The sequence below is a fragment of the Stegodyphus dumicola genome, chromosome 3, assembly GCF_044657685.1.
Source record: "Stegodyphus dumicola isolate Sdum_Otavi_A_Nest chromosome 3, ASM4465768v1".
Taxonomy (NCBI): Eukaryota; Metazoa; Arthropoda; class Arachnida; order Araneae; family Eresidae; genus Stegodyphus; species Stegodyphus dumicola.
In genome coordinates, this window is record NC_140770.1 from 212,010,814 (window position 1) to 212,032,437 (window position 21,624).

The 21,624-nt window shown below is 31.5% G+C and overlaps 1 protein-coding gene and 1 long non-coding RNA gene across 2 annotated transcripts in view; one reads left to right on the forward strand and one right to left on the reverse strand.

Annotated features, from left to right (window-relative positions):
- Positions 1-21,624, forward strand: part of LOC146998265 (uncharacterized) — a 283,096-nt gene that overhangs the window by 215,353 nt on the left and 46,119 nt on the right. The window lies entirely within an intron of this gene.
- The window catches only part of LOC118199173 (glutamate receptor 2-like), a 30,278-nt gene that overhangs the window by 7,279 nt on the left and 1,375 nt on the right, over positions 1-21,624 (reverse strand). The window contains exons 2-6 of the mRNA XM_035370975.2: positions 18,786-18,886; positions 13,443-13,530; positions 13,197-13,355; positions 10,257-10,404; positions 3,497-3,741 (exon numbers count right to left, since the gene is read on the reverse strand). Coding sequence (XP_035226866.1) covers positions 3,497-3,741; positions 10,257-10,404; positions 13,197-13,355; positions 13,443-13,530; positions 18,786-18,886 — 741 coding nt within the window. The remainder of the gene's footprint in view (positions 1-3,496; positions 3,742-10,256; positions 10,405-13,196; positions 13,356-13,442; positions 13,531-18,785; positions 18,887-21,624) is intronic.

The following is a 21,624-nucleotide window of genomic DNA, read 5'->3' on the forward strand; positions in this document are numbered from 1 at the left end:
ATATGATTTAGATTGTTTAAGCCAATATAAGAATCGGGTTACTCGGTGGTACAGAATAAACCCTACTGGACTGTTTTATTTCTTTGTCATTTAGCAAAAATATTTTAATTAAAATATTTATCCTTTGGACTTCGCTTTAAACTTTATTTATAGTTAAAATGACTAGAAAATGAAAAGCTGTCTTTAGCTGAAACGCAATTCATATAATTGATATTTTAAAAAATTGAAAAGAATGCAAAATTTATGGAAGTCTAGCAGTCGAAAAATCTTAATTTTCTTGTGTGAGCACTGAAAATAACTGTAGAAGGAAAGAAGAAAATTAGGGAGAAAAGTAAGCAAAAATTTGCAGGGAAATTTGGCTGTCAGACATACCAAGACGTTTCAAAAAGTTGGACGCTTTCGAATATACTTTCAGGATACTTCAAAGAATTTAGGTGTGCAATGAGAAAACACTTGGACGTGTACACCAGCAAATACCATCAATTGAGCTTGTGTTAACAGAAAAGACAAAAACGATATCATTGCAAATTAAAGTGAAGAGCGACTGGTTTTAGACTATATGATTGTATAAATTTAAGTTACGTTATAGAACATCATATCGTATCATAAATGGAAAATCCCATGATTTTCTCAGTCGAATTGTTTGAAGATTCAGGAGTTTATCCAGTGATGTATGTAGATGTCACCTAAAGATGTTTTTTTTTCCCTCCTGATGAAAGAGCGGCCGAGCGGTAAAGTCGCTGAACACTGATAGTTCAGTCCGAGGTTCGAATTCCGCGAACGGGCTGGCTGCATGGGCGTTCGTGGTTTTCCCCATGTGTAACGTGTATGCGAGCCAGTTTCCCTTAGAAAGTCCTCCACGAAGGCATCCCTCCCTTTAGGCAGATAGCTGTAGTGTGCTTTGTCATAATTAAATAAACCAGAACCTTTTAATGAAACCAGTCTTTCCTTTCATCTCATACCTTCAAAATGTTTAGCCTCTAAAGACTGAAAATGCTCTGACGAAATACTTCGTGAAGAACTTTCTAAGGGAAACCAGCTGTCATACGCGGTACACATGAGAAAATCCACGAAAACGCCCATGTAAACAGCCCGTTTACCGGTGTTCGAACCCCGGTGTGAACTACCAGTGTTTAGCGACTTTACCGCTCGGCCGTTTGTGGACCTTTATGAAATGGAAGGCGATAACTTTATTTAAAATGATTGTCAGAAATACCAAAATGTTTCGAAAAGTTGGATCCTTTATAATATACTTTCAGAATGCTTAAAGAAAAAGAGAAGAAAAATAAATTTTTTCGTAAAATTTAGTATTTGTATTTTTTTTAATTTAAAACTTTTCAATCTTATGATATTTGATTCTTGCGATTTCAAAAATAAAACATTTGACTAAAATATGAATAACATTTTAAGAAACCAAATGTAGGATAAAATTGTGTAAAGCAATGGGCACAATGATAAAACTGTTTAAAGCAGTGTATGCAAGTCATCCTAAGTTAAAATGTCGGTTATACATCTCTCTTATTTATATATATCTTTTCTGAACGGAACATTGAAAGGCGTGTAAAACTGTGCTTTACTGTATTTTCTCTTTTAATATAGTATGAAGTTTTCAAACGCATCCTAGTCTGGGTTACAAAGTATTCTTTCGAAAGGAACGCAGTTCAAATTAATAAAATCAAATTCTGGAAAAATGATATTAATAAATATGTTTAAAATGCTCAGTTCGAAGGAATAAATAGAAAAGTTCGAAGGAATAAAGCAATTATCTGAAGAGACAATGCAACACAAACAATTAAAATAAAAGTATAAAAATTTAAAAATTACCTAAAATAATAACTATGACGAAAAATATATATAAAGAAAACTATTTGAAAAAAAATAAAGGCTACACCTTTATTTACGCAGTTCGAATATGTAAATAGAATTTTTAAAACAGTTATTCAAAAACAAATGTGCAACTTAAACAATTAAAATGAAATTCGAAAAAGAAAAAATTACTTAAAATAATAAGTTATAATTAAAAATATAATATAAAGAATATTATTTGGAAAAAAGGAACGATGGTGACTTTTTTCCTCTCACGAGAAAGGAAACTAGGTTGCCATATATTAAGAAGTTCGCCAAGTGAAGTATTCTTGGCGCAAACTGACAAAAAAGTGCCAACATAAATTTGTGAATTTCTCCGTAAATTTCGCTCCAAATTTTACAAAATTTCATTATTAGGCGTAATTTGAGTCGTAGAATCGAAATATGTAAAAAAAATTGGTTTGTTATTTCAGAAAAAGTCCGATTTTGTGTCAAAATACCTATGTAAGAATAGTGCTATATATAAATCTAATATATATCCCAAGTCGCGCTTTCGAGACATGAAGAACGCAATTTGAATTTTGTCAATCGGCTCAGTAGATCGGAAAATATAGGACTGTCCCCTTTTTTTTTTTTTTTTTTTTTTTTTTTTTTTTTTTTTGAGCAGTGTACATGTATTCTTAAGCATGCCATTTAATTTTACTATATGCCATTTAGTTTTACTATCTGTTATTCGTGGAGGTTTTGCAAATGTTGTAATATACGTCGCATACCTATGAGAGCCCTACGATTCTAGCCAAAAATTTATTTTTTACTTTTAGTGCATTTACATAAAGCCACATAGCTTTTTATATATATACGGTTTTTTTTTACCTTTTGGTCAGAATACGTAAAAATGTAATTTAACGAGATTAATTTCTCGTAATTTAAACGAGAAAAAGGGAATCCTTCTAAACAGCGCAGCAATGAATTAAAAGTTAGATCTTCTTTTTTTCTTAGTTTTCTGATTTATTTAATGACCTGAGTTTACATTCCACTCATTTATAAAAATTTAATATCACCATTTAAAACCGGGACACTGCTAACAATGAAGGGCTCAGTCTTTCAACTAAAACATTTCTCTTTGTTATAAAGTGAACGATAGCTAAAAAATCGAACAATTTTTGGAAAATTACAAGATCTTGATAAAGTATTTCAGAAACCTTGAAAAATTTTTTTGGACGATTAGCTTTTATTCTATCTGATAATGTGAACTGGAAATCGTACGGTGATTATTTTAAACATTTAGCAATGTTCTGAGAGACAAATTGTACATTAAATAAAAGAAATGTTCTGCAGAATATTTCATTTTATCAGAAATACATGCATCTGAAAACCTTTTAAAGTAAGCGAAGCGTTAGAAGAGAGTAAAATATTAATTTCAGTGTTTAATTCATACAAACGGAAAAACCATATTAAACATAACTATGTAAAATATTTGTGTTAAATGATTTTGTCAGATTGTACCATCCTTTTCAGCAGATTTAAAACAGCTTTAGTTGTGATGTTTGGTAAGTCAGTTGTTTTAAATGCATTTCTGAACTATAACGTGTTTAATTTATGATGAGGTATCAGACTATAATTTTAGTGTTAGTCGAGGAGAAGGCGTATTTGTCAGTTTTTAACTTATAAATTAAAAACAAACACTTACCTCAAGGATATGAGAGAGCTGTATATTACTAGGTGCGACACCTAGAACTGTCTTCCTTCTCACCAAATCCGCCATCGTATCGACTAAAGGCATCGACTTCCTTAAGGTAAGTTTAGATACAAGAAGACTTTGAAACGTATTCATAATAACAAATCCAATTCCTATAGCCCAAAGCTTTGCCAGGACAGAAAGGTAAATTGAAAGTCTAGATGATCTTTCCCTTAACAGCAAACTCTCTTTTGAACCTAATGTAAAAAGGATCTCTCAGTTTGCATCTACTGAAAACAACATTTATCGCATTCCAAAATTTAAAAATATCATATTACACACTATAGCTAATATTTAATCACTATTATAAATTTATTGTATTTTTATATTCTCGCAAAAGAGAGACGACTTCTTTGAAATTTAAAAATTTACCAAATCAGACAGAGATATGATTGTATGAGTTATTAATAGCAAGAAGAAAATTTGAATAAAACTATTGTCTCAAGTTCTTTGATTTACACAATAATCAGAAAACACTAGAAGTGCATTTGTGTTTCATAGCACGTTTACTTGTATCTGCATAAAATACTATTTAAGCGCCGCCTTAGAAGAATGTGAGAACTTCATCTACGATGGTGAAAAAAGTCTCTCTTAACGAAACAAATACCGCCCTCATTAACATTTTCATAATATTCAATGCATGGTATTAATGTATGGCATTAATATTGTATTACATATATCTCTGGCTTTTTTATGCACAACTTATGGGTATTAAGTTTATATGTGTGCATTCCCAGTGTTGGGTGGGTATTAAGTTTATATGTGTGCATTCCCAGTGTTGGGTATTTAATGTATGGTATGAATACTGATTGTTATTTACTGTATTGCATGAATATTGCATTATACATATTTCTTTGTTTGCACTTCTGATATCTACATCGCAACGTATTCAATCGCAGTATGGGGATTAAGTTATATGTATGTACTCCCAGTCCTCGGCATTTAATGTACGGTATGTATATTGTATAGTATATCCTTCATGATATTCAATGTATGGTATTAATATTGTATTACATATATTTCTGGCATTTTTATGTACAACTTATGGGTATTAAGTATATATGTGTGCATTCCCAGCATTGGGTATTTAATGTATTGTATGAACACTGATTGTTATTTACTATCTAGTATGAATCTTTTCTTATACATATTTCTTTGTTTGCACTTCTTGTATCTACATTGTAACCATTCTGTCACAGTATGGGGATTAAGTTATATGTATGCACACATAGTCCTCGGCATTTAATGTATGGTATGTATATTGTTTCGTATATCCCTCATGATATTCAATGTATGGCATTAATATTGTATTACACATATTTCTGGCATTTTTATGCAACACTTATTGGTGTTAAGCTTATATGTGTGCATTCTTAGTGTTGGCATTTAATGTAAGGTTTGCACACTGATTGTTATTTACTGTATGGTATGAATATTGTATTATATATATATATATATATATATAATACAATATTCATATATTCATTCATATATTTTTTTGTTTTATATATATATATATATATATATATAATATATATATATATACATATGAAACAAAAAAAAATTATATATATATATATATATATATATATATATAATTTTTTTTGTTTTGTTTTTTGTTTACACCTCTTGTCTCTATATTGTAATGGTATGGGGAATAAGTTATAGGTACGCACTCATAGTCCTAGGCATTTAATGTAGGGTATACATATTGTATAGTGTATACTTCAGGATATTCAATATATAATATTATTATTGTCTTATATATCTTGTCTTATATATCTTTTTGGTATTTTTATGCACAATTTTTGAGTATTAAGTTTATATGTGTGCATTCCCAGTCTTGGGTATTTAAAGTCTCGTATGACTATCGTACTGTGTACACTTATTATTATTTAAAGTATGGTATGAATATTATATTATATATATTTCTGGTATCCTTCTGATTTCGTATTATACATTTTTCTATATATTTCTTATTGTTATTTTTATGCATAATGTATTTAACTGCAGTGTATGTATTCTTTTACATGTATCAACCAGTAAAACAAACACCTCCGATCTTTTCGCATATATATCTTTATGTGTACCACAATGTTTCTCTGCAATGTACTTATTAATATAATAGGTATATTCCCTGTATGCGTATTGTCTACATATGTATACTCCTATTATTTTTGTGTATTGTATTGATAATGCATACATATCTGTATATTCATCGTTCTGGTACTTACCTACTTAAGTGTTGTATTTGTTCATCGCATATTCACTGCAAGTACTTATTGTATTGGTCTCACCTGCAATACTATCTGTATCTGCACTAAATATATACGCTTTAAATCTCTGTGTAAATAATAGTATATATATATTGCTTATTGTAAAAGACAAAATATATTACATCAACATGGTCTTGTACTTACAATTTTAAATATATCCTCACTATGTTTATACATTGCAACTTTTGTTTTAGTACACACATTACTGCATTGTATTTTTAATTTATTATTTCTATTGCACTGTTGGAGTTGAAAGTATACCGTCGATATATAACATTTATATTGTACTTATAGTCATGTGTATCTTTTATATATTGCATTTTAACAAAACCGGCTACCCACTTGGAATGTTAATTTCCAACCTTTAATGTCCTTGGTAGTTCAATACTTGTAATGCTATTTGTAACGTTCATGCCTTCTTGGTGCCGTTCCCCCGTGTTAAAACTTTTATGTTATTATAATTCTTCTTGTATTCCATATTTATTTATAATTCCATATTTATTGTATTTAATTATTATCATATAGTTACTTACTATTTCAACCATTTCTTATTATATCTGGCTAACTTAAGCATATTTAATATTATCTCATATAATATTTATGTTTATTATTTCTTTTGTCATTATTAACCCTTGTTTAGACATGTAATTTTTATTTGATTTTTAATAAATTCCCAATGGCTCTTTGGGTAGTCGCGGTGCTATACCGATTAACCTAATGGTAAAGGGACAGTGCCCGCGTCCTCCGTCACTTGTCACTTGCCTTCAACACGTTGCGACAGAATGTCAAAAATATAAATTATAATATAGCATATGACCATAATTACTTTTGCTATACACTGAACTTTAAGTTGCAATTTCAGCACCCGGTTAAAGTTTATTGATCACGATTGATTGATTGAAATTATTGATTTGACTAAAATAAGACTTACTTAGAATAAAATACATAAACTTTAATTGATCCCTCCTATTGCGTTACAAATAAGGAGGGAATTTACAAAATAGAATGTCGATAAGGCTCCCGAATCTCCGCTTTCAAGGGCTTGAAGGCTTCTTGAGAATTATTTACAGATAATTACCCAAACCAGTTACTATGACATCATTAGCATTTGGTAGCAACTAGTTAGTCTTGGAGCTGACGTTTTCAATAATAATTTCCATCTCATTTAAAAAATTTTATGAATGTTGTGCACTTTAATTTTTAAGGCAGATTTGATGATAGAAAAACTTAACTTTTTCAGGAAATTTTTTTATTAAATTCCTTTGTCAGCTGAATATTTTCTATTAGAGTATTCTACTTTTTTATGTATTTTTAAATGAATGATTTTATTTAATAATTTATAAATATAGTGTAAAAAATGGCAGTCGTTTTCATTTTAAAGTACAGATTATGAAATTATGATTTATGATGATTAAGATCACATGCTCTTTTAAACAATGCCAAAATTAATTTTTAATTTTGTTTAATAATTTTTAAGTTTAATTTTTTTAATTAATAATAATTGTTAATAATTTTTTATTTTTTTTAATTTGTTTTAATTTAGTTGACACAGATATAAATACCAAGGAATAATCCACAGGAAGAAATATTTTCTATATATTTGAAGAAATATATTCAATATATTTGAAATATATTGAATATATTTGAAAGCAGCTAAATTTGTAATTCTATTTTAATTTTCAAATTTGATTTTTGAACTAATGAACAATCCCATTGCATTAATATGTCGTAAAACAATAAGAGCAGAAATGATAAGAATTCTTTAGGTTTCCCTCCCCCTTTTCATTTCTTTCAAGTAAAAAAGAACATTAATTTAAAAATTAGCAGTTTTATATTTTGTACAACATACACTGAATGAAGTCATGAAAAATTTTATTTTGTATAACATATTCTTGTATGTGTAAATATACTTTATATGAAATAATATTTGTATCAGTGACATCTATCACGTTGAAAAGTTCAAAGACAGGTGGTATGTAACAAGTTTTAGCTCTGACTTCCAGTTCTTGAGATCGACTCCTGTTGAAATATACGAATTTCAAAATTATATTCCTTAAAATGTGCCCTGATTTGTTACTTAGCTAATCAACAGTTTGCTCATGTACCAACTCAGAACGGCAATGAGACTCATGACCTCTTCCTATAAACAGCTAAACATCTCTACACTCAAAAATATAGACCATTATACCTGAAAAAATGTAAATGTTCCTTCATTTCTTATACTCCCAAAACGTTATAATCCCTTAAACGCCTATAAAAATGTAAGTATAACTCGATAAAAAAGCAGAAATGACGAATAATGAAAAAAGGCAGGATCTTTTCAAGGCAAATAAAAATGTGGCGCTCCCTTTTATAGTTATCAGGGTACTAGGTTATGGAAACTACAATATCATCTTCAGAGGGCTCTTCTTTATAATGCAAAAAAGGTATTCAGCCGTCACTATTTTGCCAAATCAGCAGCTTATTTACCCATGAGTTTCAAAATTCCGAGACTCGAATTACCGTCAGCTTCCTTTATTTTTTTAAATCTAGAAAAATCTTTCTTATTGCTGGTAAACCTTCTTCCAAGATAATTATCCGCCATATTCCATTTATTCAGCTTCAATACAGAAATTTGAAATATACTGAAACCTCGGTTCACGAATTTAATTCGTTTATGAAGGCCGTTCGTCAACCGAAATGTTCGTAAACTGGAATATTTTCCCCATAAGAATTATTATAAAATAGATTAATTATTCCTGGATCGCAGATAATTATTCACTTAAACTTTGCAATAGTACTTTGAGCATAAGTTGTAGAGACATTAGGTTATTTTGAACAGAAGTAATAAAAAATGAGCAATGTCCTCGCCGGGACTCGAACATGCGCCGAGTGTGCTACCGTTACATCATGAAAGCATGCAGAAAGGAGGGAGAAAATATATCCTAATATACTACCCCTTTTAAAGGGCGACTGGTGCCTGTCTTCCCCGTTCCTAAATCCTAAATCCTAGGGATTATGTGACCCAATCGCCAAAGCCTGGTGAAGAGTCATCATCCACCACCTTTTAGTTCGGGCGCTACTGTAGAGACATTAGGTTATTTTGAAGCAGAAGTAATGAAAAAAGAGCAGTGCCCTCGCCGGGATTCGAACCTGGACCTCTTGAATATGCGCCGAGTGTGTTATTGTTATACCACGAAAGCATAGAGAAAGCAGGAAGAAAATACTTTATAAAGTTTGTACGTAATCAATGGACATTTTTTAATATAGTACAAAAACGACAAACACAGTATAAACCGCTAGAAAAGGTCTTTTTTCTTTTAATTTTACGATACCTGTACGAAGAAGATTGGACAGATGAAAAGTTATGAGAATGCCGTAATTGTCTGAAAACGAAATTCTGTGGAAAATGTTATTTAAAAGAACAAGGGGCATTTAAAATAGCAAAGTTGGAATTTGGAAAATAGGAAAGGTATTGTAGTGAGAGATTGTGCAATTTGGCTTATTTGAGCTATCTCAAAACTTTTATGGCGCTTATTAAAGTCAGCTAGAAAAATGGCTAACCCCGAAATATTTACTAGTCGAGCTGGGTGTTATAACGCAAAGTGCAGTCGTCGTCGCCAAGAGCTCTATATCTAAACTATTCAAAACCCTCTACTAAAACATTTCAATCTAATTATTTGCATTCTGGTGACAGTTACAGAAAGGAGAACAGTTACAGAACGGTTTAAATCATAATAAAGAGCTCATTAGCATAAAAGACCTCACAAGACTGTTAAATAATTATTGATTATAATTTGGAAAGTAAATGTTTTAAAATAGCTTTCTCAGATGAACGTATTAGAACAGTAACGTTAAATAAACAGAAGTTACTCAAGTAAATTTCTAATTCTTTTAATTAAAAGATATCGTTAGCTACAACAAAACTCTTTTTCTGAAGGGTATGTATTTTTTGAATTGCAAAGCTTATAAACATGCAGCAAATACGAAATAGATAGTTACACATATTAGTTCCTTAAATACTATCCTACACATACACTTCCCAGGATAAGTTTTCTTAATAAAATAGAGAATTTTCGAAAATTATTTTTCAACCCTACTGGTATGAGGGTTTCGGAGAGAGAAAGATCTATTTAAACCTAATTTAGGCAGCAGCTAGAAAACGTAAGCACGCACTTTGGTTATTAAATAGTATCGCCGTAGGAAAAATTTATTTTAGTATCAAATCCCCTCCTTCCCAATGAGTTGAAATTCTGCTCATAGAATTTGTTCCTTGTTCTAGTAAACTTCGTCAGTGAAGTGCATATCTAGGATCCATATTTAAAGAAATGATATTGACAGCTACTTTTGAAGACCTTGTATACATTTCTACAATTAACCCATGACATTTGCAATATCATATATACTATATATACTATATATACATATAGGAATATGCGAAAATTATTTAAACTTACTTTGTCGTAACGTATATGATAAGAAGAGCCAAATATATTGACTAAACGTTTGAGACCAACTGAACTCAGCTAAATGAACTGATTTTCTATATAAAAAAGTAGATATTAAGGAGACCACTACAAGAGCGATCAAAATGCCAATCCACACCTATAAAGGAAAATGAAAGGAAAGTGTAAGTTTTCGCTCTTTATCGTAATATAATGAAAATGGTAATGACTTTAGATCATGTCTCTAATCGTAGCTAAATCCGCTACAAAAGTTAAAAACATACAGTCATAATTATGCAATTTTTCAAAATCCCTTAAGAGTTAGAAATTTGCTTATCTTTTAATAAGGGGTTTTCAAGGAGTAATTCTTTTGATTATCTAGAGAAATGAATATATTTTAAAAAAACAATTACATAACACCATATTGTAGCTTAAATGGTTAAATTAATGGCTTGGAAATGAGTTATTCATTTACGAAAAAAGGCGAAAATGATAAATACTTATAATTAAATTATATGCGTTAAATTAGAAAAACATTGTCATGAAAGAAAATGAGTCATTTGGCAGATATCAAGGATAAAAGAAAAAGAATCGTTTCTGTGCCATTGTGTCTACCTAGACCCTTGCTATTATTTGGCTTCTTTAGGAACCTCTTTGTCGTGAAAAGAAAATTAAGGGACTTCTTAAGTATTTAATCTTTCATTATCACTATTTTTTGAGAAATATTTTACATAATAGTGTACTGGAGGAACTGCACTGGTTTCATTTCAGTGGCTGAACCCATATTGGACATTCTGTTAAATATAGGACGGCTCAATTAAGTTTCACTAAATAGAAAAGAAAAGTAAACAAATAAGCACGCTGTTGCATAATTCCATTGAAACGGACGTAAATTTCATATGCAGGTTAAAGAAATGACCTATCATAATCAATTTCATTAAAAAGATGACTTTAAATATGACCCTTTTAAATGATTTATTTTTGAGCTGTTATTTAGAATTAAAATTTACATTTTTTCTAAACAGATGTATATATTTCTAATAGTAGATTTATAGTACTATTTGTAGGAATAAAAATATCCATTGAAACATTTATCTTTTACAGGTAATTTGTTTGAATTTTATAAATGACCTGTAAACAGGAAAATGGTCCGATACCCAAATTTGTTTCGCTTGGGATTCCCTCCATTCATAGATCACATTCTTTTAAACTAGCTTTGAACAATAACTATTCATACAATGACATTATAGTTACATATGGAAGGATTAGAGAATAGATTATTCTGGAATTTCCTGTAAGTTTCTTTTTATATTATTTTACAAATGTAAAATATCACACAACCTCCTAAATAGGTTTTTCTCAGTAAATGAATATTTATCTATGTGATATTTCCTTGGCAATAGTACAATCAGGTGTTACTTTTGTATACATTGGTAACATTCTAAACATAAATTAGCCTGAAAGGTTTCTTTTTCACATTGGATCCTAGTGGTTTCCTTGTGTGCCTGTTTTTGGAAGAAATAATCCTCAGTATTATAATCCTCAGTAAATTTATGTTTCGCCTCATTTACCTTTAAACATGCTTCGTATAGAAGGGAAAACACTTCGTGTAAATCTCATATATGTTCATCATCAGTTGTCTTGCTAACAATTATTATATCGACTAACTAAATAAACATACATTTTCCAATGACAGTATTATCCATAGCTCTTTAAAACATGGCTTGTGAAGCCTGTGGCTGCATAAGCCATATAGCATGCTAAGAAAAGCATTAACTCCTGGTTTCGCAGTAAATGCGGTTTTGGTCCATGTTCTAGTTTTACACTTGTCTGTAAGTACCCAGAAATGAGGTCTAGCATCGCCTTGTATTTTGTAGATTTTAGTTTCGAATGATTCCCTCAAATATTGGCAAGGGTTAAACCAGATATTCTGTTATGTTATTTAATTTTTAATAGATATTCTGTTATGGTATTTAAATATGAACCTTGATTTAAGATATTCTGTTATGTTAAGTCAATAGCAAAACATGCTTTAAAATCAGTAGGTGGAAGATTATTTTTCTTTTGGCACAATATTACTACTATACAATTACTTATGGGTATTGTAACTTTATTCTTTAACATTTCTGCAATATATTGTTCTATTATCTTTTCTTTGGCCTTATCATAGCGGTAGGGTTTGGCAGTGCATGAAGGGGGTTGATAATCTCCAATTTGTTTTTGCATGAATAACCACCTGAGTCAAACCTGGGTCTTCATCTAATAAATCTGAAAATTTTCTTACGAACTTCTCCAACTTCGTTCTCTTATCCGTGTTCAATTCCGGAAGTCCAAAGCCGGACTTCATTTTCTATCAGTTTTTTTCATTTCCAACTTTTTTATTCCATGCACAGCAGTCTCCTGAAAATTAATTTTCCTCCCCATAGTCTGTAAGAAAGCGAACCCCAATATTGCATAAGATATTTCACTACATAGAAAATCACCTGGTGTTGGCTTTTGAACTACACATTTAAAGTTACTTTCCTTACGCATTCACATTGTTTGCCCTGAGCGGCGATCACTCTCGTTCCTCTCGATCACTGCCAGACGGAGGACATCTAACACTCTATAGGATTTAAAGTTTTTCCTAAACAAATTTTCAGCTAAAAACTACTTTGCGCCTGTATTCCCCATACAATAGTATTATCTAATACAATAGTACTTACATTATTGTGTACTTCAAATAAAAATGCATTTAAAATTTCGAAAATAAAGGTCATTATGCAGTGGCATACAAGAGTACGTAAAGAAAAAAAATTGCTTCAATCATGAATTTTTCTAATGCATGTGCTGTAGGAGAATAGAATTTAGTCTAAGTTTCAGCATGTTAACTATCACATACATTCACATACATTAAAACGCCTGCTCATTTGGACTGTGCTTGAAAAGAGAGAGAAATGACATTATACTTACGCATTTGTCCAGGACATTGAAATAAAGAAATAATCCTGCTTCCTCTTTTTCGTTCCCCGAGAGGATAGTGTAGGCCTCGATCGTTATTGGATTGGAAAAGTATGAAAAATCCAAGACTTCGTATCTTGGTAGAACAGGATTCAGAACAAGATCTACTTCCTAATAAGGATTAATCATGTATCATAACATACTTATTAATTTCAAATTTGTCACTAGCTTTTCATCTGGAATAAAACAGTTACTTACATTTTTGAAAAGCATTCCTATCATTCCATCCCAGGTGTTATTCTCAAAGTCGCCATATTTATCTGATGGCTCTCTATAGAATTCCATTCTAAAATGTATGGAAATTTTTGTTATCAAAAATGGAATTTTTTGTTATCAAAAATTTCGAATTAAAGCAAACGAAATTGATAAGCTAATTAAAAACGTAAACGAAATACGTTTGTTTAAGCTGTGATATACTCTGTTCATCAAAACTAAATGATAATTTGAAAAGATATAGTTAATGATTAAAACTTTCAATCAATGTTAAATGGTGTAATTATTTAAATTGATTATCTATGGCTGAATGTAAAACTAGATTTCTTCTCATAGGTTAGCACATGAAATTTTCAAATTAGACAACTAACAACGTGTTTGGCAATAAACGAATGTTGGGATTCGTATGTGTGGTGTTATTTAAAGTTACTGTGATTTCTGAGTTCTCAGTTATGAGTTAAAACCATCATTTAAGTGAAGGGCAAGTGGCGGCTAACTGGAATAGTGGTGAGTGGACAAATGAATGTAATTATCCCTCGATGTTTCATATCAAGAACTTGGAAACGCCTTATAAGCAGTTAATCATTTAGTAGACAACTTAATCAAGGGAACCTAAGAATAATAACTGCATCCGAATTCTGTCATTGGCTCGGTTAAACAGAGAAGCGACTACAATATAGTTAGTTTTAGATTTTCTGGCTCCCACAGGAATTCAAATCGATCATCCTACGGCTGCGAAAAATCTCAATGACACTGGATTTTGGGCAATAAAACCAATCTTCTCATTTCATCTTCCGAAGGGGCCTGTTTCGTCATGTTAAGCGGAGTCCAAGCTGCGAGATCTTGTACTGTTTGTTGACGAGTTTAGATGTAGTCTGGATTAGGGTTCTTGGTGTGTTTTCATTTGGAGGAAGCAAGGAATACGCAATTAGCATTCTCCTGTTCTTGAAAGATCCCGTTACCACTAGAGTAGTGTCAGTTCATCGTAAAGAAATGAGTTTGGGCTTTAATAACACGTAAAGTACCTAAAATAATGCAAATGTTTCTAAGCAAAGCTTACTTTTAAACAGTATTTTAAGATGGGTGACTAAAGTAAACAAACTTATTACAAATTATAGATGGGCAATGCAATGCGAAATTTTAACTGTATCTATTTACAGACTAGCTTATAAAGTATGCGTTTCTGAGGTGTAACTGGAAGTACTTCCAGCTAGTATTCGGAGATCGGACGTTCGAACGCGGCTAAGGCGTAGCTCAGTATCATGTTTCCCGCTGTGATAAACCTATTGGTTCTATAAGCGCTTTAGCAGAAACTTGAAAACAGCATAAATATCCTTACTTGAATCTCACACTAATGTGATTTCATCTTAAGTTATTTAAACTTAAACAGACTTTAAATTACCTATATCTTTAACATATTCACAGTTCATTTGCGTGCTATATGGGAACTATCAGTTTAAGGTAGGAGACACAGCGCATTTCTTCATCTGAGTTCTACAAGCATACAAAATCGTTGAATATTCCAAAATAGAGAAATACATATTTTCGACAAAACATCTACCCGGCTGTGATGAAATATACAGCTGAAAACCTCGATCATGTTCTTCAGATTCATAAATGTATATTCTCACCTGTTAACTTAAATTTGTCGCTGCAAAAAAAAAGAGATCCCATTGATGATTGGATGTATGTCTATACGGACGGCTGTGCTAAAGAAACTACTAAAAGAACCAGTTCAGATATTTCTTTAGATTTTTAAAAATGAATGAACCTTTAGTCTCAGATAATTTTGATAGAGAAATCTGCTTAATTAATCTGGCACTTCATATCTGGCCTTAAAAGACCAAAACAAAAATTTTTCTTCTTGATAGATTCTCAAGATTCTATCTAGATCCTCAGCGGTTAAAATTTTGCATTCGTCAGCCACTAAGCAATTGTAAAATAATCATGGATATTCTCCTATCTTTTGGTAGAAAGATTCATTGGATTATTAAACGTTGTAATTTTTCTGGAAATGAAAACGCAGATAAGCTTGCAAAGGAGGCGTCTTTTTTTAATCTTTCCCGTTAGTCTGCTCAGGTAAAAAGTGTTAAAGAACTTCTTAAACAAAATATCTGAAAAAAAGCGAACAGTTATGTAAAAGCAAACAACTCCTGAAAACTCTTGGATCTCTCACTGATGTACTCACGCACCGATAAAATCATCTTTTGCATGTATTTAGTGCGTACAGTACGATTAGGACAATAGTATAATGCACTGCTTAGACAAATATTTCTAGAAACTTATTCCATCCTAGAATTACGTTCAGAATTAAACGAAATCTACAAACTTCAACATTCCATGTGATTCATGAAAAGAAAAGCTCAGTACTTTTATATAAACCTTAATAGAAATATAACAATCTAATTTCATGCCTCAGAATTATGCATAAAAGCCTTGCAGCGAAAATTAATACAGAATTATTAAGGGGGCAATATAAACATCCTCAAATCTCATAAAACGAATCATGAAGTTTCGAAATTCAAAAATTTGATTCTTTGCCCTTTTGTTTCCTTCGTTCGGATCTTTCAAACTTTAAAGCATTAAAACATTTCAAACTATAACAAGCATTAAGTATTTAACGCAAAAATTTGGAAAAATTAATTTTGGTGATGTCTAGCAAAAGCATTTACTAAAAGGGAATAAAATGGTTGCAATTTCAGTGGTACCTAAAATAACCAATACCGTCACGAGTCTGTGTGCCGCCCGCTAAACGTATTTTTACGAAATTCTAAATTAAGTTTTTAGTCTTTTTAAAATTTTCTGGGGTCAATGTAGCGTTCTATATATAGTAATTATTTGCGTTAATTCTTGAATTAATTCTTCTACCTTAATACTTTCTTAGATTTAAAACTATTATAGCAAAATGCATAAAATTCGAACTGTTAAGAAAATACTGTTTTCAGTAATAGAAAAAATTATATTAAGAATTCAAAAAGTATTGTATTGAAATTTTGTTGAAAAAATAAGCATCAAGAATTTTAAATACTTATTTCATTCACTTAATTTGACTTGCATTCTTTTTATCAATGCAGAAGTATTTTTAAAAACTTAATTTCTAAATTTCTTTTCATTTAATGTAAGTCGCATAAGAAGGTCGCTAAATTGCAACCTTATCTTCATGAATATTTGAAGGTGTTAAGCTTCCTTTCGTCAAGAATTCAGTCAATGATCGGTGTTAAACGTTTTCGATATTCACAGATAATAATCTTAATAAATCTCGCAAAATCAACTAAAAATTACCAGATATCTTTGCATTCAATTTTATATTCCAGAAGAATTCCACAATCGTTTTACTGAATTATATCATCCTACAAGTACTATTAAGTCGTACTTGGAATTAGAACTTACCGCTATCTGTATTTCTTCTGTAATTATGTAAATAATTTTCTGTGAAAGCATAGATCAAAAGTTAACAGAGTAAACAGATATTCTTTATTTAATTTCCTACGCATAAGAATGCAGAAGCAGGATTCTGTAAGATCGATAGGTCGTTCAATTGCAGAAGTCTGAAACATTATTTTCTTCGTTAGAAATACTTTCAGACACTTTTATTTTACCTATTGCATTCATTAAGAGGTCGAATTCTACCGCCCTGATCTAGCAAAGTATTAAAACGTTTGAGCATAAGTTTTTGTAGCCATAGTGAGTGCTTAAATTGTTCAAATATTTTAACAGATTTTGGGACTGACAGCTTTATTTTGACTACGATTTCCATGATTACAAATTTAAAATTAAATATTTATCAAAATTAAATTTACCTTAAGGAAACAATAGTTCTATTTAAAAAGATATGAAGTGTGGCTTTATCAAAACTTTTTATAAGCCAGCTAATCTTTATGTATATAAGCGGCTAAAGTGTGTGTCGCCGATAGTTTATTGTTGCCACTCGGAAAAATTAGCGCGGAAATTAACGTTTTTGCAGTTTTTAATTAATATCTCGGCTGTTTAAAGTCGTGCGAAGATGAGAACGGTATCGATGGATTCGGAGATTTTTTTGAAATCCGAGGATACACGTCTCGAATTTCAATTCGGCGCCGTTCCATAGATATTCGAGAAAAAAGAATTTGGCACGTAGCGAAATCCCTCTAATAGGGAAAACTCAAAGAAAGTGGAAAATGTAGGGCAGAAAACGTAAGAGAAAATTAGTTTTTAATTAATATCTCGGCTAATTAAAGTCCTCCGAAGACGCGAATGGTCAAAATGGCGTGCCACGGACCTGCGGAATCCAACGGTGTGCTTCGCTAAGCCTGAAAGCCAGCCGTTTAGAGAAGATAATGTTACTTCACGCCATATATATATATGCGGCTTAAGAGTCTGTTTGTCGCCGATAGTTTATTGGTTGCTCGCGTAACTGTACTAGCCAATGGGGTGAAGTTGAGTTGCTACGGCACAGGGTTGCCGTTTTAGTTGAGATGTGGACAATTTCCTGTGAAACTTGCCTTTGCTATGACCATCCATAAGTCTCAGGGTCAAACGCTTAACCGTGTTGGCATTTTTTTACGTGAGCCTGCATTTGGACGCGGTCAACTTTATGTTGCCTGTTCAAGAGTTCGTGAAAGAACGGACGTAAAGTTAAAAATAATTGATGGTCCTCTGCAAGGCGAGCTTAAAAATGATGGAAAGATCTACAAAAGAAATTTTGTGTACAAAGAGATCTTTGACATGTGAATTAACATTTTATTATTTAAATCACCTTTATTTATTGAGCTAGCGGCGGCTCTTAAGAAAGGTACCGCCAGTGGTTTCCTTCATTGCACTCTACTTTAAGCAATTAAGCAAGTAGAAGGGGGAAACCCCGTGGGGCAGTAAGCAAAGGAGCGTCCTCGCCGCCTGCCTGGGTAATTCAGTTTGAATTAGCAGACACCTTTGCACAAATCATTTTAATTACAATTTATAATAGCTAGAACAGCCGTCATTTCATATGACCGCCAGGCTTTCTAGTAATTATATAAGCTAAGTATTTGATCGTAACTGAAGCACGTCATAATTAATTGGTTTTAAACCCAATATAAATAAAAATCTGTTCGTATATAATATATATACTCCTCGCATAAACATATGCATACACATTTTAGCTAAGGTAAATCTTTATTTAGATTTTGTAGTTTTCGTTAATCTAATTCACTCCTCACTTGCTTATTGAATGATGAAATGAATCGTCTTTCGCAAGTACGATATGGAAAATAAAAATACAAAATAATGTTCATTGAAACATTTAAAGCAATATAAAGATTTACTTTACGCTAGAAATAAATTTTAAACTTATTAGCTACTGTGTTTACTTACTCGAAGTTCATCCATTTGGCAACAGTAAAAAGAATATCTGGCATAAAACCTCCCAGATCTAGTTTTCCATCGGTCTCGTTAACGTTCACGAACGGGGGAAGCTGATATAAAAAGTAAATATATTAATTGTTTAACTTTTTAAAATAAATTTTAAACTAATTAAGTTTTATATTTTAAACAGTAGAATTAAAAATATATTTGTAATAAAGAAGCTGTAAGAGGAATTGCCTACATATATTTTGAATCTGTTGCTGCTAACCAGTGGCGGCTCGTAATAAGCACTGTGGAAGTGCAGCACCTCCTACTTCCACTTATTATTATTTTTAATATTTAATATAGTGTGTCCTTTAGTTTTTAATTCTTTCTTTATACTTTTACAATACATAATCCTTAAGCTTAAAATGTCAATAGCCATCCCCCAGTATGTGGAAAAGGTACGAAAGTCATTGTTTGGGAACTGCGCGCTGCACAGTTCCAGCGACGTAGTGTTTACCTGTTCTGCGCATGCGCACACAGAAGCAGAAGGGAGAAAGAAAAGCACTGTCGCTCTTGCAGTGCCGAAAATCTGGCGTGTTGTTGGAAATGTGATTTCTTTTTAATCCACGCGTGTGGTATTCGTCCACAAGGTGGAACTTCATCATACGGACCATAAACAGAGTTCAGGAAAATTTGCAACCTTTAAATAATTGCCCTGCTGAAATTCAATCAACATCAAATGCAGATCAAACTATTGCAAAAGCAACAAGAATTTTAAAATATCTAAATGATGATAATTTCAAGTGTTGGTTAGCGATTTTTTACCAGATTATGCCTCATGTTGAATAGTATACAAGTAAATGCAATTCAGAGAAATTAGTGTGTTTAAAGTTAATGAATATATAACAAATTTCAAAACTGCTATTTTAGAATTAAGAAACTCAAAGTACTGTGAGAATTTTTCAAAGACACTGATGGCAGAAGCTAAGGAAATATGTGACTTAATACTATGTATTGATATAATGTACAAATATTCTTCCTGCTAAATTGTTTAACAACAAGAAATGCTTCGCTAGTTTCAGGAATGAACATACTGTAGAAGAAATAGTACTGACCACTGAAGCATATCCAATGATTGACAAAGAAAAGCTTGAAACTGAGCTAAAAGTATTCTATTTTAGGTCTGATATCCATCAATATTGCAAATTAATTGAGCTACTGAAATTTATCTTCGAAAATAATCTAGATGATGTTCTTAGTGAAATTGCGAAACTGATAAAAATTCTCTTGAGAGTTCCCATGACTACATCAGAGGCAGAACGCTGCTTTTCAACATTGAAAAGAATGAAAACTTTTCTAAGGAGCACTAGGAATTCGGAAAGACTAAATGCCCTTGCACTGCTTTCAATAAAGAAAAATTTCCTCAGTTGTCATCCAGAGATCAAGGAGAAAATTATTCATCTTTTCGCACAAATTAATACACGAAGAATGGATTTCATTTTAAAATGACTAGATAAAGTTTGAACTGTAACAATTTAGGTTAAAGTAATTAAGAAATCCTTAACTTTTTTTCTTGTAAGATTTCATGAAGTTTCAAAATAAATTTTCTTTTTATACATGTTTGTTTCCTTTTACACAATTTTAAAACAAAGGTTAAATATTTTTGGAACACCACCCCCACTAATTTTAACTACGAGCCGCCACTACTGCTAACTTATATTCTTTTAGTTTTTATCCTTAGTTTGAAACATTTCGGAAGAACGCCAAGATGTGGTTTTGAGTAATTTAATAAAAACTGAGTTTGTTACTGGATTTCTCAAACAGATTTAAACAATGTTCAACTAAATTACATTAAATAAAATAATGCAGCTTAAATTGTATACGTTATAGACTTCAGAATTAGAAAACCTCCAGAAAACATTTCGCTGTTACATATTTTCATAAAATTTTCCTTAATACCAATAGAATTCAGTTTGTATAACTATCTGCTAATATTGCAGATCCCTATTTATTATTTTTATTATAGCAAAAGCATTCATTCCGGCGTATATATGAGCTTCGAAAATGCTCAGTGTCTTAATATTTGTCGAATATTTGATACGTAAGTTTATGAACCAAATTTGAAAAAAAAGAATCAAATAAGGCAGACTTTCTGAACCTAACAATTCAGGTGCATGACACTTTTAAAATTTTTTATCCAGAGAAAAAAGCAATTCAATGAAAAAATATTTTTTATACCTGAATTAACTTCGCGAAAAAAACTATCAGCATACATATGTTCAAAAGTGATTGATTTTTAAAGCCTTAAGTTCTGCCTCCACATTGTCTATCCAACACTTATGCGAGGTCTTCCTCTTTTTCTGGTACCCTTTACACTTGCAAAGGTCACCTTTTTAACAGGGTTCAAGTGGTCATATCTAAAAGTATACCCAAGTCACTTGATACGATAAGATTTGACGACTCGGACAATATTTAGGTTGTTTGTATCTTCTATATGGTTAAACAAATGTTATGGTTTCATGGTTAAACAAAATTCTCCATCCATTATTTTCCTCTAACTGGGCCATATATTTTTCTCAGTATTTTTCTTTCAAAGATTAAGATTTCTTTTCCAGTGGCGGGCACTTGCCTATGTCGGCATCGGCCATTCCTAAGGCCGGATGTGGTGGTCTCTTTATTATGGAGGCACTTAATAGGTGGGCTACCCTTACCTCCTATGAAGGGAAAGGACAATTACTAGCATGCCTTATCCAGGATTCGAACCCTGGCCCTTCGGTATCACAGTCAGGCGACCTTAACCACTATACCGTCTGGGCGGCTCAAAGATTAAAATTAGATGCATGTATTCCAAACTGTAAATTTT